Source organism: Diabrotica undecimpunctata, chromosome 5, assembly GCF_040954645.1.
Source record: "Diabrotica undecimpunctata isolate CICGRU chromosome 5, icDiaUnde3, whole genome shotgun sequence".
Lineage (NCBI taxonomy): Eukaryota > Metazoa > Arthropoda > Insecta > Coleoptera > Chrysomelidae > Diabrotica > Diabrotica undecimpunctata.
This window is the reverse complement of record NC_092807.1, coordinates 144,683,364-144,701,600: the sequence shown is the minus strand read 5'-3', so window position 1 is coordinate 144,701,600 and position 18,237 is coordinate 144,683,364. Positions and strand designations below refer to the sequence as shown.

At 33.1% G+C, this 18,237-nt stretch overlaps 1 protein-coding gene across 1 annotated transcript in view; it reads left to right on the top strand.

The window, feature by feature from the left end:
* The window catches only part of Calx (sodium/calcium exchanger 3), a 284,907-nt gene that overhangs the window by 65,948 nt on the left and 200,722 nt on the right, over positions 1–18,237 (top strand). Inside the window, exon 2 of the mRNA XM_072532931.1 lies at positions 276–608. Within this exon, the coding sequence (XP_072389032.1) occupies positions 276–608 (333 nt within the window). The remainder of the gene's footprint in view (positions 1–275; positions 609–18,237) is intronic.

Below are 18,237 nucleotides of genomic sequence, written 5' to 3'. Positions count from 1 at the left end.
TCTCGGCATTTTTGGCTTCAATAAATAAATACACTACACTAAACTCTCTCTTAACGAACACCTCTCTTCACCGGACACCTCTATACAGACGGTTTTTAACACTAAAATCAGTCGGCGATAATAGGAATAATGATTAGACCAATTTACTTTCATACTTCTACTTGCAAAGTAAAATATTTGTTGTCGCAATAATCCAAAAAAAATCGTGTATTCGTGGAATAACCTATACATACTATCAATTACAATATTTGCTTAAACTTTTACTTTTTTTTTAGGATTCGCTTGGAGGTTATTGACGATGACGTGTTTGAACCAGATGAGCATTTTTATATCCGATTGTCCTCATCCCAACCTACTGGTAGTCTTGGTAGTCCAGTTCTTGCCACCGTAATTATCCTGGATGATGATCATGGTGGATTGTTCAAATATGAAGCCCAAAATCATGAACTGGTAGAGAGTGTTGGACAATATGACCTTAGAGTGGTCAGATGTTCTGGAGCTAGGGGGAAAGTAATTGTTCCGTATTGGACAGAAGATGGTACGGCGAAGCAAGGAAAAGAATATGAAAAGCAGGAGGGTCAGTTGATATTTGACAACAATGAATCCGAGTAAGTAAATTTTTTATTTTAAATCATAAAAAAATCATAAAAAAATCTAAGACAGCACTTTAATTTACTTACCAGCTTATGGGTTTTTATTTATTGACTTTTCATTAGATATCGTTTATTTTAAAAACTATTTAAACTATTTAAGGTAATATTATAGGTAATATACAAATTTATATAATTATATCAAGCCGAGGAGGGGAGTGGAGTGAGTATTCACTTTTATAGGTACCTAGGTACATTGACGTTTTTTATGTTTTTTAATGCGTAGATTCGATTTGTTCTTTCATATGAAGGAACAAAATCAATACAAATAAATAGAGGCGTGAGACAGGGTGACAAAACATTAGCGAAACTTTTCAATCAGGCTCTGGAAGATATTTTTAAAAGATTAGAATGGGAAGAAAAAGGAATAAAAATTTGTGGACAACGCTTGAACTATCTAAGGAACAATGATGACATCGCATTGATAACCGATAAAAAAGAAGAATTATTTGAAATGATGAAAGAGCTGGACGTAGAAGTTGGAAAGATAGGCCTTAATATGAATTACAGCAAGACCAAAATCATAACAAATACAGATGAAGACATCACAATGAGGATCGGATAAGATGAAATAGAACAAGTTCAGGATTATATATATATATATATATATATATATATATATATATATCTGGGTCAAACTATAAAACTTAACGAAGAAAACCAAACAGCAGAGATAAAAAGACGAGTTAGACTGGCATGGGCAGCATTTGGCAAACTAAGCTACTCGTACATTCTTAAAAACAAAAGATATCCACAGCATCTTAAGACCAAAGTATACAATCAATGCGTACTCCGTGTTCTCACTTGAACCCTGTTCCCAAACGTGGATATTTACAAAAGCAAACATGGACAAAATCATAAAAACCCAAATAGCAATGTAAAGGCAAATGTTGCACGTAAAACTAATGGATAAAAAGAGAAACGAGTGGATAAGAGAGGAAACAAAAGTGAGAGGAAACAGCTGGAATAATGGTAAATGGAGTTTCCATTAACAACATTAGATATGCGGACGACACTGTGATCTTAGCCAAAAACATTGAAGATCTTTAGAGACTGGTGACCAGAATAGCAGAGTATGGAAAAGAGTATGGTCTAACAATGAATTTCAAGACGACGAAATTTATGAGAATATCGAAAACTCAAAGAAATAACGAGAATCTTCTAATAAACGGAACCAACGTCGAACAAGTGGACAAATATGCATACCTGGGAACAATGATTAACTCCACAAATGATTACAATCAGGAGATCAAAATAAGAATAGAAAAGGCTAGAGCAAATTTCAACAAAATGAGAAGAGTATCTACCAGCGATTTAAAACTGAAACTAAGAGTTAGGTTGGCGAGGTGCTATGTTTTTTCGACTTTATTTTATGGAATGGAATCTTGGACCTTGAATGCGACATCAATGAAAAAACTGGAATCATTTGAGCTGTGGGTGTACAGAAGAATTCTGAAAATATCATGGACAGAACACAAACAAAGAGGTTCTGGGAAGGATGAACAAAGAAATGGAAATTTTAAATGCAATAAAAACAAGAAAATTAGAATATCTCGGGCATATTACACGTGGAGAGAAATACACCTTGCTCCAACTGATTATGCAGGGAAAGATCCAAGGAAAGAGAAGCATAGGGACGCGTAGAATGTCATGGCTGCGCAACCTGAGAGAGTGGTACGGATGTACATCAAATGAACTTTTCAGAGCAGCCGTCTCAAAAGTCCGAATAGCTATGATGATTGCCGACCTCCGCCGCGGAGATGGCACTTGAAGAAGAAGAAGATATATTTTCAATAATCGCTAAAAGATTCCAGTACCTTGTTGATAAAATGAATGCAGGAATAAATCTAAATGATCAACGTCGCAAACATACTAATCTTCCCAAAAAACTCATGATAATAGATGCAGAGAAAATATGCGAACGTATTAGGTCATTTCCGCAGCAAGAAAATCATTATAGCAGAAATGCTTTTTCTGAAAGTTGCCTTCCAGCTGATTTAAGCATCTCAAAAATGTACAGATTATTTTTAAAAATGCACCCTGATACAAACATCTCTCTACGAACCTACCATGGCATTTTTAAAAGTAAATTCAACTTTTGTTTTGGACTTCCCAGATCAGATATTTGTTCTTATTGTGACAAGCTCTTTATAAAAGTTTCTTCTGCTAGCGATGAATGTGAAAGAAAGAAAATAGAAATTAAAAGTAAAATTCATCATATACGAGAGGAAGCAGGTTACAAAACATTAAGACAAGATCCTGAACTTGCAAAAGTAAATGCTAATTATGTCATTTTATGTACTAATTTACAACAAGTTCTTTTTGCCCTAATCTAACTCACTCATCAATCTTCTACCAGCAACAAGTAATGACGCATCGAGACTCCACTGAGATTGTATTAGCATTGCTACTTTATATCAAACAATCGTCTTGATCTAGGCCGATAAAGAAAACTTGTTATTTGGTCAGATATATGTGTCGGCCAAAATAACAAAAATTTTAAAGTCATAACATTACTTCGACTACTACTGTTAGAAAATTACTTCACCCAAATTGAGCAAAAGTTTCTAACTAGTGGGCACAGCTTTCTGTTCTGTGATAGAGACTTTGCCCTCAAAGAACGCAACAAAAAACTTTCATCGGTTTATATCTCGTTTTAGTGAATAGATGTAATTGCAAAAGCTGGAGTTAAAAACCCATTTAAAACTATCTACATGCATTAAACATTTTTTAAACATTTTATCAACTTAGAAAATGTAGTGTGGAAAGATCCAAAGTGCAAAATAACTCAGTCAGTGTGGATACAAATTAGCTTAGATGATCCAAATACTACAAGGTTAAGAAAATCCCACAACACTATTCAACCATGGTCATCTTATTCTTTAAAGTCAACTAAAACGCCTATAACTGAAGTCACTTTTGTTGAACTTACAGAAGCCTATGAAGAGCCACTACCAATTATAAAAGAAAAACATGCCAGTTTATTAAATATTGCTGAATATTCCACTACAGTATGTAAGCTACTATCAAAATCTTAAGAGTGAATAATATTATTTTGATATGTACGTCATATAAAACATGTTTATAAGTTATTTGTTAATAATATGTACGTTTCTTAATATCACGTGTACATTTTTTATTTCTAAAACAAGGTTTTAACCGCCTTACTTCCACACAACAAAGTTTTAACCGAAGGGGATTTAACACCTTGTTTTATTAAAATATAGCATATAATATGTTCATAAATGCTTGTTTTGTATAACCTAAGGTTATTTTTGTTGATATTAATATTATGTATCCCATAGTCTATCATATTACGCTCATAAATATTTTTTTCTTCAAAATAATCAATTATAAGGTGTTTTTTTCAATTTGTCGACAAAATGTGATTTGGCGTTTACAACGTTGTTCCAGCATAGCATTCAAATGTGGTCCTCAAAATCAGCCGGCTTTGATACTCGCGGGAGCCTAGTATAGCTTTAATAATTATATCATTAAAAGATGTCCCATTTGGAATAAAAATCGACCTGTTTCAGCATTTTTACAAAATGCAATAAATATTTCCAAATATTATGGCGGACTCTTGTCCGTCATAATATTTGGACCGTATTAATATTTGGTCGGTATGTTTTATTAAATTGTAAAGAATTAAAATTAGAAATCAATATGTTTCTGCTTTTTTTTTGAAAATATTTATATTTTATAAAATAATGAATTTTTTCCATACTTTACCGACATAATATATTTTCAAAACCGGCAATCTCATCTCAAAACTTACAAACTTAAACTCTTGCGTAGCCTGGTATATTTTTAGACATAATTATTATAACATAAGAAGATTAAACTAGTTGTTAAAATTAACCTTAGTGCTCTTTAGATTTTCAGTTTTTTGTACAAGACTATTAATATTTGGTTTTAATCAATCTCTTTCGACGGTCGATCTCCGCCCAACGTTAGATATACTCACCTCGCGTGCTTAAAATTAGTTGTTTTTGTAGCCGCCTACTTGAACGGTGTATAATGCAAGTCGATGTATATCGACTGCAATTGCAACAAATCGATAGCAAGTTTAGATTAGAAGAATTTCTACTGAAGGAATCAGTAATTTGCAAAATAAAACTGTATATACAATTGTACGTGTTTTATGACTTTGAATATCTGACAAGAACAGAAAAATCTGTGTTGCGTTAATGAAGTGATAGGTTAAGCCTAATTATTTTTAGAACTGTATGAACGTCTCTTTTTTTCTTTTTCCTTCTACTTCCTCGGTAGGCTTCTGTGACGCATTCTTTTGGATGTTCAGTTTATGAGTACATCTTTTTCTTGGTCTTCCTGTACTTCTTCAGCCGTTTTTGTGATTTATCTCATGCCAGTGCTTCTACCCATTCATCGATTGGAAAATATTTCTTGAATATAATTCCAGACACCATCTCTTAAATGAGACGAGACACTGTCACCGACTTCGGCGGTCAAACAAAAAACCAAATTGATGAGATCAAACCTGGAAGACTATGAAAATCTTAGACGAAAAGGACGTTTAGAAGGAAAAAGAAAGAGCCATACGAAAACGCTCTAAACGAAATTGTTAACCACCACAATAGAAAAGGCTCGCGAAAATTCTATCAGAAAATAAACAGCTGCAGAAAAGAATTCAAACCCAGAATAACAGCATGTAAAGACAGAGATGGTTCCATAATTAGTGACAAAGAACAGATACTAAACAGGTGGGCGAATCATTTGAAGAACTGCTTAGCGACAGTCGTGAAGAAGAACAAATAGAAATTACTTGCCTGAAATGGATGAAAACGCTCAAGAGCCGCCTCCCACCAAAGAAGAAATTAGAGAAGCCATTTCCAAACTGAAAAATAACAAAACCCCCGGTTTGGACAATCTTTCTGCCGAATTCTTTAAAAATGGTGGTGACACCCTTTTTAAACACATGCATAATTTTTATTAACCGAAATCTGGCAACGGAAGGAAACGCCCGCCGACTGGAAATTCGGTATAATGCACTCTCTTCGCAAAAAGGGAGATATGATGGTGTGTGATAATTATAGAAGCATCACCTTACTTAACGTGGCATATAAAGTATTGTCCAACGTATTGTACAGAAGATTGATCCCCTATGCTGAACAAATAGTTGGGAACTACCAGTGCGGTTTCCGACCCAATAAATCAACAACGGATCAAATCTTCACAGTCAGGCAGATTCTTAAGAAAACGCTTGAGTTCGGAGTCGACACCCACCACATATTCGTGGATTTCAAAGCCGCATACGACTCAGTCAACAGACAAAAACAAAAAGACTTTTCAAGACCCTTCAATTGTAAAAATGGACTGAGACAGGGAGATGGACTGTCGTGTCTCTTATTTAACCTTGCACTAGAAAAAGTAATTGGAATGGCACCATCTTTAATAAATCTGTAAAAGTGGTCGGATATGCAGATGACATAGACGACATTGTTGCTAGGTCCACAGAATCTCTGATCGAAGCATTTCGATCACTAACGGCGTCTGCACTGAGAATGGGATTAAAAATAAACGCACAGAAAACCAAGTATATGTATTGTACTAGATCAAGCAACCAGATACTTAGACTATTAATAGATGATCTGGAACTGGAAGGTGTGGACACCTTCGTCTACCTGGGCTCACTGCTGACCAAAGACAACAATGTCAGCGAAGAAATTAAAGGAAGAATAGTGCTTGCCAATAAGTGCTATTATGGCTTGAGGAAACAGATGGCCCCAAAACTACCCAGAAAAATTAAAGTTACCATATATAAAACACTAATAAGGCCAGTCTTAACATACAGGTCTGAAACGTGGTCATTTACACAGAACGACCAAGAATTGCTTAAACGTTTCGAGAGAAAAATTCTAAGGAAAATATATGGAGGAGTCCAAGAACAGGGTTTGTGGCGTAGGCGCTACAACTTTGAGTTATACAGAAGTTTTGGGGAACCTGACGTTGTAAAATGTAGTTAATTAGCACGCCTTCGATGGATAGGACATGTAATTAGGCGAGATGAAGATGCAACGATCAGAAAAAATTTCGACCCAAGAGGACCGGTGGGAAGACGAGCCAGAGGAAGACCAAACCTTAGATATTAAGATAACATAGAGGATGATCCCAGAGACAAGGGCGAATGGAAGATTGTTCTGAAGAACAATAATGCCAATAATAACATGACGAGCTGTAATGCCACTGATGATGACTGTCACCGACTTCATTAGAAAACATGACTGCTAAGGTTGGGATAAAATCCCAAAAAGTAAAAAGTCTAAGTAAACATCTGCATTCAAGGAGTCCGGAACCGATATCGAATAAACATAGACGCTTTTTGGTCGATTCTGACAAATTGTGAAATCTACATAGTAATAACAATCGTAAAATTCTTACAGCTTCATACAGTGTTATAGTGTTAGTTCATTGTGAATCGAAGAAATAAGATCTGTAAGTACATATTTTATTATTAATAAAGTAATCCGTGATCACAGTATCTTAGAAACTCAATATATAAATAAATTATACCAGCCATTTATCGACACCAGTTTTTATCATTAAAGGTAATTACCAAAACCTGAAACGGGACAGGTCAGTATTTAATGCTAATTAAAAATGGAATTTGATGTTACTGAAAATAACGATGAATTATCTCAATCTACTTCACAACCATCTTTATCTTATTCAGCTGCAGAGAGTAAACAACAAGAACGAATCTATCCATCCAAACTACAAGCAAATGTTTTCAATTCTCCCAATAATGTTAAATTAAAAGAATACTAGTTAGCAATAGGCACTCTAGTTAGTCCAAAACATATTTTTTTTCATCAAGGATCACCAACAATCATAAAATATCTGTATTTATATTTATTTCTTAAGGAAACAAATCGTAGATGAATTTTTTTCAAACAATGGAAGTTTTATTACTGTAAACAATATACAAATTTAAGTCCGTCAGATAATTGGATCAACAGGTAAAATATTAGGAGAAAAATACAAATTGTCAGCAAGTAACAAAACATCAAAAATAAAATAAAGATTTACTTTTACATATACACACCGTAATAATACATGTTGCATACAAAACATGTTGCATACTATCAAGACAGCTTTAATATACTACTTCCATTAATATAATAGCAACAACTCCTAATTACTTTTTAATCACACTATTTTTGTTTTTTTTTCTGTTCTCTATGGATCAGTCAAACACACCATGAAAAGATGTTACTAACAAAATTTTAACTTTCCAACTAAATTTTAAAATGTATATTGTCCATTATTTTAAATGTTATATTTTATATGTGTGTTTTTAATATTGAGTGTCGTAGCTTTGCAGAAATAATCTCAACGACTAGTAAGTTGTAATGAAAATTTGAGATATGTTGTAAATATTTACACTTTCTTCTAATTACAGTGTCTTGAAGAAGGAATAAAAGAATTCCGAAAGCTCGACCAAAAGTCAAAAGAGTGTTTCTATAACATCCCGGCCAAACCTACTGACTGCAGCCCTAATAAACTGTGTTGTTTGTATATATATATATGTATGTATATAAGTCGCTAATAACCTTAGAGATTGATGCGACAATGTTTGTAAATAAATAAAAAAAAATCTGGATTTAAATTTTCATGGAAAAAATATGAACCCATATGAACACTATATATTTATAAGACTGTAACATTTATTTTCTTAGTAGTAATTTATTATTGAAATTGTTTTATTTAAGCAGTTTTTACGAAAAAGAGAAAAAAATATCAATTTGCAATTTTTCTTCTACAAAATGTCGATTGTAGCCGAATAAACTGAATACAAAATGAGACAAAATGGAGTGTTTGGCCACCAACACGGCGGCCCATATAAATGGACTATTCGTTTTCACTTTTTTACATATGTAAATCCCCGTGGATTTCGAGAAACTCAATAATGTAACATTTTTAAAATTCAGAGCTCTATACAGGTTTTCTTTTAGATGTTAATGGATATAAAACGCCAATGAAGTGGTAATATTACTTAGTATATTTTTATCTTATATTTAGATATGAATTATTCATAAACCGAAGGGGTTTATTTAGATTTTCCTTTGTCAAAACTATTTTATATTAACAAGTTTTAAAGAAATAGATTAGAAAAGATTCTCAGCAGCATATTAATTATTTAAAGGGGTATTTTAACATTCAAAAGGGTATTTATTAGTTTGAGTTTTATTGTTTTGAAAATGTGATAGAACGGAACATAAAGTTACATCACAAAGAGACAACTGTGATACTGTGCTGCTATTAGGTGAATCAAGTAGCTTAAAAGCAGAACGAGCAGTTCTAGCTCGGTTAAAAAAAATTTAAAAATGAGACCAGCTAACTGATCCGGTAAAAGGAAACACGTTTATAGAACTAATCACAAAGATTAGGTTCTTCTTCATTTAGAACCATATTAAGTCCTCCAAACTTCTTCATCAAGTTCCATCTCCGCGGCGGAGGTCGGCAATCATCATAGCTGTTCGGACTTTTGAGACGACTGCTCTGAAAAGTTCATTTGATGTACATCCGTACCACTCTCTCAGGTTGCGCAGTCGTTACATTCTACGCCTCCCTATGCTTCTCTTTCCTTGGATCTTTCCCTGCATAATCAGTTGGAGCAAGGTATATTTCTCTTCACGTGTAATATGTCCGAGATATTCCAATTTTCTTGTTTTACTTGTATTTAAAATTTACATTTCTTTATTCATCCTTCTCAGAAACTCTTTGTTTGTGACGTGTTCTGTCAGAATTTTCAGAACTCTTCTATATACAAACAGCTCGAATGATTCCAGTTTTTTCATTGATGTCGCATTCAAAGTCCTAGATTCCATTCTATAAAACAAAGTCAAAAAAATATAGCACCTCGCCAACCTAACTCTTAGTTCCAATTTTAAATCCCTTGTATGTAGCACCCTTCTCATTTTTATCTCTAGCCTTCTCTATTATGATTTTGATCTCCTGAATGTAATCATTTGTGGAGTTAATCATTGTTCCCAGATATGCATATTTGTCCACTTGTTCGACGTTGGTTCCGTTTATTAGAAGATTCTCGTTATTTCTTTGAGTTTTCGATATTCTCATGAATTTCGTCTTCTTGACGTTCATTGTAAGACCATACTCTTTTCCATACTCCGCTATTCTGGTCACCAGTCTCTGAAAATCTTCAATATTTTCGGCTAAGATCACAGTGTCATCCGCATATCTAATGTTGTTAATGGGAACTCCATTTACCTTTATTCCAGCTGTTTTACCCTCAAGAGCGTTTTTCAAGATCTCTTTGGAGTAGGCATTAAAAAGAATTGGCTACAATACGCATCCCTGTATCACTCCACCTCTAATTTCAATTTCTTCCGACAGCTGTTCGTTAACACGTACTTTTGCTCGCTGTTTATAGTATAAATTTGATATGATCCTGAAGTCGTTGTAGTCAATCTTCTATGATTTCAGGACATTAATTAATTGTTTATGTCGTACTTTATCAAATACTTTATTATAGTCAATAAAACATGCGTATATATCTTGATTGACGTCCAGGCATCTTTGTATCAGTATATTAAGTAAAAAAAGAGCTTCACGCGTTCCTAGGCCTTTGCGAAAACTAAATTGTGTATCATTAACGTCTATGTCCAGTTGGTGATATATTCGGTTATGGATGATAATTCCCCTAAACTTTGACTATTATATTGGCAAGTTGTTCGCGGTTTTCATCTGGTAGAAGTATTGGTTTGACACTGAGTATTCCTGTCAAATCACTAATGTTGTTTAGGCGTAACATCAGCTTTCTTCCAGTTTCTCTGTGACTCTAAATTTTACCTTTAATTATAGCTCTGCATACATGATAGGACCATTTAAAGATGATATTTGTAAGGAATAGGACTCAAGTAAGAATACCTTCTGATAGACATGCTAAAATATTAAATCGCTGGCAAAAAGGGATCAAGAGATTCTAATAGAAATGTGCCTTTCCTAATAGAAATAACCGCCCACAAAATCATATCTGCGCATCCTCTGAAACTAAGAAGAAAGAAAGAAAACCACAGAATACTAAAAACAATCTTGGCTAGTAAAAACAGTTCTATATTATATCGGTTTACGCTCCAGACATTTACTTCTCCAGGAGAAATAAATGATGAAAAAGAACCACATATCTTAAAATCCGAGACTCAAACCGCAATAATTAATTGAATACTGGAAAATCTCAAAGGAAAGACGTAATCATGGTAGAAGTACTTAAAGAAATGGAAGATATAGAAATTGAAATAACATTCAAATTATGTAATGAAATCTAAAATACAGGAAAATGGCCATATGATTGGTACAATCTGACTTATATATTCATCTACAAGATAGGTTCAACTGACTGTAATAACTACCGTACTTTAGCAAGTCTTATAGTATGTACTATAGTATGTCCCACTCAAGTAATAAATTCAATATTTTTACAACAGGTCTTTACTTGGATTTCTCCCTGGAAAAGGTACACGAGAACACATTCTTAATCTCAGTTGTAAACTTAAAACAACTGTATGTAAACAATACAGCTAATTAAAGAGTCGACAATACGCTATTCAATATGTGTGCGAACACATAATACAGAACACACATTGTCTGCAATGGATGGCATGGAGGAATATCAGTCGGAGGTCAAAAAATCAGCAATCTCTGTAATGCTGACGACACTTTGATACTAGCATCATTAACAGATGAACTAGAATAGATTATGAAGAGACTAGATACTGTTAGTCGTAAATATGGACTAAAAATTAATTCACAGAAGATCAAGGTCATAGTCATCGATCGACTAGAATAACCAGCCGGCAATACGAAACGTATCAGGGTATGAAGTGGTAAGCAGTTTCAATTGCTTATTTTTTTTATCACAAACAATGATGGATGCAAAAAAAAATACGGCTTTGCCTTATAATGGCCAAATTCATCATCATCAGCCGTTTTGAGTCCACTGCTGGACATAGGCCTCCCGTAAATAATTCCAATGCATTCTATCTTGAGCACCCTGAATCCAGTTGTGCTGAATGCGCTTGATGTCATCTGACCACCTTGTTAGGTGGTCAGATGACATCAAGGTGGCCAGAAGGCCAGATTAGCGAAAGTCAAACTTATTAAAATCTGGAAAGATAAGGCAGTAACCAAGAACACTAAACTGCGCTTGGCACGGGAGTTTATCTTTCCGATGGCCACTTGTGCTGCAGAAATTGGATCATCAAAACGTCCGATTCACGGCAAATAATGGCCTTTCAAATGTGAGTATATGTAGAATGATACACGTACGCTGGACAGCACACCGCACAAATATCCTCGACGCTTACCACAATCATCAATCAAAATATATTGAGGTATTTTGGACACATAGACAGAAGTAAGGAAAGTATGGAGAGATTATTGGTTGAAGATAATTTGAAGTAGATGATAAAAGAATCCGTGGAAGATCGCCACTCAGATGGTCAGATTAAGTAAAGAGCAAGTTACTTTCTGTCTGGGGCAGCACATCACGCCCAATAGAGAACAAAATGGATAACAATCATATGTCAAATACTATATTGTCACCACATCTTTACGAAGAATAAAGAATGCAGAAGGGGGAGGAAACTCTAGACATTTCGTTTTACCTTCGCAAACCCGAAGGTAAAACGAATTTTTTTTATAATAATCTCTCGCAGCTAACAGAATACAGAAAGATGAACAATAGTAAGCTATTGTAGGCTATAAAGAGTATGTCATTTGCATACACAAAAATTTATAAAATTGAGTAGGATTTACTGTTATTTTTTACATTCCAAATTGGTACATTAATCAAAGAAACGTAAATGTACGTGCTTACATTAAGTTCGTACGTTTTTCGGGAATAGCTTAGATATTAGAATATGTTTCCACGTTCCTTTTCTTAGCCCATTGAAGTTATCACTCTCGTAAACTTAAATACGATAAGACGCATGTAGATATTTTTATTGTTTATTTTTGCCACAAAATTCGTTTTACTCAATATTACAATCTCGTAAAATCGAACTGTTAATTTATTTACTTATTATACGATGGAAAGGACACAAAAGATTAATTTATGATGGCGGCTTAAGCGTCAAGTGAATTATTATCAACAGAACACTCACAACGGAACATTTATAGCAGCCTTTGTATGTGTTGTTTCCTTTCAATTGCATTGCATGTTTAATTGTAAAATTGAATTTCTTTTTGAATAATATTTATAAATAAACTAGGGTGCCATTTATTTGTCTCTCTGAATCTGAATTTGAATTTCGTTTACACTTTTCGCATTGTACTCGTCTTTCATGTATGCGTTTTTTAAATAAAGATTGACTAAGATTTTTCTTTTTATTTAGGTTCCGTTTCATCGTTGGAGGTTATAAATCGCAATGGCGATTCTAACTTTATTTATCACTGTTCTAAAAAGTAGAATTGTTCTAAGTCCAAATTAATTTCGCAAAGTTCTTAAGCCAGGATGTTCTTTTCCTGCCTTGACTCTGTCTGCTTTTATTAATCCCTGCGATACGTACTTAGGTTCTCTAATGACGTGTCCAGAGTATTCAAGCTTTCTTGATTTTAGAGTGCTGAATATTTCTGCGCTTGTTTAATTCTCTGGAGAAGTTCTATATTCATTACTCTGTGAGTCCATGATATATTTAACATGCAGCGGTTACATCACCTTTCAAAGGTCACTTTCCATTAAGAGAGTTCAAAAAAGTGGGACAGTAGGTGGTACTGTAGACTAGCGCGAAACTTCATAGTTTTCTGTATTTTTTAAATTTAAATATTAGATTTAATATTTATTTAAATATGTATATATATATACATATATATATATATATATATATATATATATCTATATATATATATATATATATATATATATATATATATATATATCTATATATATATATATATATATATATATATATATATATATATATATATATATATATATATTTCAAATTATTTTTCGACCTTACTGTTTTAAATATTGATTTATAGTATCAGCAATCGGTCAGGAAATAAAACTCTATTTTTTCAGTCTCAATATTTCGTCACGATTTTGTGACTTCTTCAGGAGAAAACTGTAAATTTATTAGAATAATTAATTATTATGTGTAAACAAAGTATATATATAATATATAATCAATATATGTATATATATATATATATATATATATATATATATATATATATATATATATATATATATATATCGCACTGCGAGAATACAAGTGGCGCAACTCAAAAACTGTTGTTTTAGAGAAATCTCTGTTAAAGTTTGCTCCTTTTTTCTGAATTAATTACAGAACTGCTGTATAATCCAGCTCCTTCTTTATTATTGGGTTGCTTGACAAAAATATTTATTTTTGATGTGATACCCTGCCGCAAGACTTAACATAATATTTTTTTGGAAAATAATTAATAATTAACAGCATTATCAACAATTTTTTAGAGTTATGCCTCTTGTACTTTTCTCACTTATACACTTGTTTTAGATTATGCCTTTTGTTTCTCTATACTAACAATGAAGGAGTCAACAAATAAATAATGTTTTTATTTAACGGTGAGAAGGGAATATAAAATATCAACCATCAACCTAATTAATAAAAAATATTTTATTAAATGGAATTTTTTAAAAACTTTACTTACGCAGTACATGATAAAATTTTTCACATAATAGTTTTCAGTCTTACAAATTTAGTAACAAAAATAATTTTCTTTCTATATGGCAGGTAATAACAATACCATAAACTAAATTAACTGGAATAAGTAACAAATCAAACTTAATAAAGACAAAATCAAAAAACTTAAATGAAACATAAATTTTACTCTTAAGATAATAAAACAAACATCAGAAACAAATTTTTAAATAAATGAGAAGTTACAAACTATCAAAAAAATTAAAATAAACTTGTGGAATTACATGTTTGTTAAATAATTTGATCAGCTCCTTTTTCTTTTTTTCTGAAATTGTGGGCTTTTTACGGTAAGCTGGAGTCAAATAGACCTATGGGATAGAATCGCTGTTCCTTGACTGCCTATCTGAATGCTTAAATTGGATAGTACCAAAAGCTTCATCTTCTTTATAAGAAGTTTTGTACTGAAATGAACGTAAGTTAGACTTTGTAACTTTAATTATTTTGATGTCAGTTAAGTGAATTGTAGATTTCTGAGTATTAGTGGTAAAATTGTTTCCTAGCAGATTGGTAAAAGAATGAAAATTGTAAAAATCTTTGTGACACAACTTAGTTACATCAAAAAAAGGAGAACTCTTTTTTGAATCCTTGATAATTTGTGCGTATTGGGCTGGAATATAAATGGGCCTCTCACAAGGGACTTTTTTACTTGTTTTTCAATTATTGAGTGAATAGCGTCCCCCTCATTTTGTGTATGGCCCTTTATTAAAAATTTATGGGTTATACTTCTTAATCTAGGGATGACACGAAGAGCGTAGTTATAGAGGCCAATTATGTATTTGTTTTTGTTCTGACCTGGGCAATTGTCAGAATAGAAAATAACATCAAAATCCGTTTGCTTCTCCTCTGCCTTTTTCTTCAGGAACATCAACAGACATGAGGCCAATTCATTCGTTCCCTTATTTGCTTCCCCTTCATGCCAAAGGTAGCAGTAAGCCTTCATATTGTTCAGTTCACATATTGTAAAATTATGTGTCGCAACTTTACTAATATAGTAAAAGACAGAAATGTTTCCTCGTGAAATTGGCAGAACAGCTTGCAGATCATAAACTGCTACTACAAGCTCTTCTGAAGCCCTTTTTTTATCACAGTCTTTTTCAGTCCTGGATAAATTCTTTTCCTGTAGATGTTGATGGTATCTCACATCTTGTTCCCTTTGTTCTGGAGTCTTATTTTTATAAGCTTCACAGTCTTCACATTGGTCTTTCTTCGGAAAAAATAGGGAAACGTTGAACTCCGTGTTAAAAATGTGCCGAAACATAGAGTATTTGACAAACATTTTACCTTCTTGTTCACATTGAGATTTATAGTCTCTGTACAAATCTACGATAGTCTTACTACCATCAATAAATTCCCTTGTTGTTTGTTGACGAAGGTAATGGCTTTCAATAAGAGGGATATTTTGAATAAAGTTCCCAGCTTCCAATTTCAAAGCAGGATCCAATTTTTTTGGATTAACTCCAACTTTCCCTCTCAGATCAGGTTGAATCTCTCCAGAGTCGCCCTTTTTCGAAATTGTGGTTCTAATCATCTTATCTGAGATTCCTAATGTTGCTATAAAAAAGGCTTTACAAACCCTTACTCCACTGGGCCAAGAAGGAGTAGTAAAATAATACGCGCTATTCTTTGCTCTACTGTTTCCATACCTGTACTTAGGATTAATTTCTTTAATGCATTGAGCTACAAAGTACCGTTGCTTTTCAATGTTACCAATAGCCCAAAAATTTTTAAAAGTAATGTGACGTTCAGCATCAATTATTTTCATGTTACATTGAAGTCTGCAATTCGCACCACATGGGGGTTTCATGGTTCTCGCAGCGACGATCTTATTTTTGCGTGAAATGTACTCTTGAAATGTATTTCTTTTTTCTTTTCGAACTTGAATTTTCCATTTCGTTGGTTGGGGAATCACCTTTTTAAATTTTCGGCTTGGTGGTTCTTCTCGCTCTCTGTTGTCGTCTGATGAATCAGTGTATTCCACTAGTGGCTTAATCAATACTTCTTTTCGACTTCCTGTAAAAGAACACGCTTTAAAAAACAATTTGTGCAGACATTTTTTATAACATAGTACAACAGTCCTCCAAATTTCAATAAAATGGATTTAACAGATTTCGAATAATAATTTTGCAATCTAATTTTTTTTTTAAATTGTAATTTTGCACAAGAGTTTTAAAGCAAAACTAACATTTTACATGCTATTTATTTGGTCACGTTAATTTTATAATATAATTTGTGATCCGGAGCAGTAGCCACTTTTTTTCACTTACTGTTGCGTGGAGTAGTAAATTTTCGACTTATTTCGTATGCGTTAAATGATGACGCACGGGTAAAGAACCGTGGACTCAACTGTAAATAATAAAATTTCTCATTTGTCGCAGTGTACATGAAAAAGAGAAATAAAAATTGTGTTTTGTGTACAAAACTTAAACTTTAAAAGAAAAGAAAACTTAAGCTTTGATTTCAGGCGATGATATTACTTCAATCTGTTACAATAACTTCTCGTAAAGGATTACGTTTATGTACAATATTACGACCCTGAAACAAATTTAAAGTTTCGATCGAAGCTTATGGTGACTTCTAAAGTCACCCGAATCTCTTCGTTTGATAAGAAAATCGAAGAGTGGCCTGCATTAATAAAGTAGATAATCCCATTATTTTAAATATATAATCTTAAACTTCAATTTAAACTCAGGAAGTGTGCATTGAATAATAATTGCTGTCTTATAAGATAAAGTCGTAAAACATCTTCAAAGTCATAAAATGTTGTTGTTATCCATATTTTTAAAAAGATTTAATTAAATGTAAGTAAGAATCATATACAATAATGTATGGTCTATACTTGATTTTACGAATTTGCGACTCTTTTGGATTACCGCTAGACACTTAACAGCTAATGGTCCACTCTACTGTACAGCATAAGAAGCACGAAAGTAAATTGGTATAGTAATAAAAATATGAAACAAGTAATTTCTAAATTGAATTAAAAAAATCCTTTTATAATCTTTTTTACAGTATTACTAAGAAGTTATTCGCAGTAAATCCTTTAGATATACATTTATGTGCACTGCACATTTTACGCTGAAATGTTTGTTTGCCTAGCAGTTTTATCTTTTTTGCTCTACATTAAAGGCAGTTTCATATTAATTATCAAGGTTATCAAAAGATTTAGATTTTTAAAACATACTTTCATTTTATATTTACCTTCTAGCGAATACTAGCAGACAACAAAACTTACTGGAGATACCATATGCTAATAAAGGACAAGAACTTATCCAGAAATACAAAACAAAGTTGTAATCGGACCAGTAGTTACATATGCAAATGAGACAATGTGCCTCACAGATAAAAATAAAGAAAAATTAAGAATATTCGAAAGGAATATAATCAGAAGAACTATGGGACCGATAAGAATGGAAAATGGAGCAATGAGAAGAAGAATGAACCATGAACTAAGAGACGGCGAGTGTGGGATCCGGCATAGTAGGGATAAATCAAGGGATACATTTCCCAGTAAATCTATATAAGGATGTGACAGTTTTTTAGGCGGAAATAACGGCAATCCACCACTGCGTGGAAGAAATATAAAGGCAGGAAAGAACGTTCCGTCCAGTTGCCAAATTCACAGATAGTCAGGCAGCGCTTAAGGCACTCAATTCTGTAGATGTCAATTGTAAGCTAGTATGGAATTCTGCGTGTGCCCTGAATAAACTAGAAGATCGTAGCAAGGTTACGGTAGCCTGGGTACCGGGGTACGAGGGTCATAAGGGCAATGAAAAAGCAGATGAAATGACCAAACAAGGCTCATCAATGCCATTCATTTATTCGGAACCCTTCTACTGCGTTGCAAAGACAGTAACAAGAAC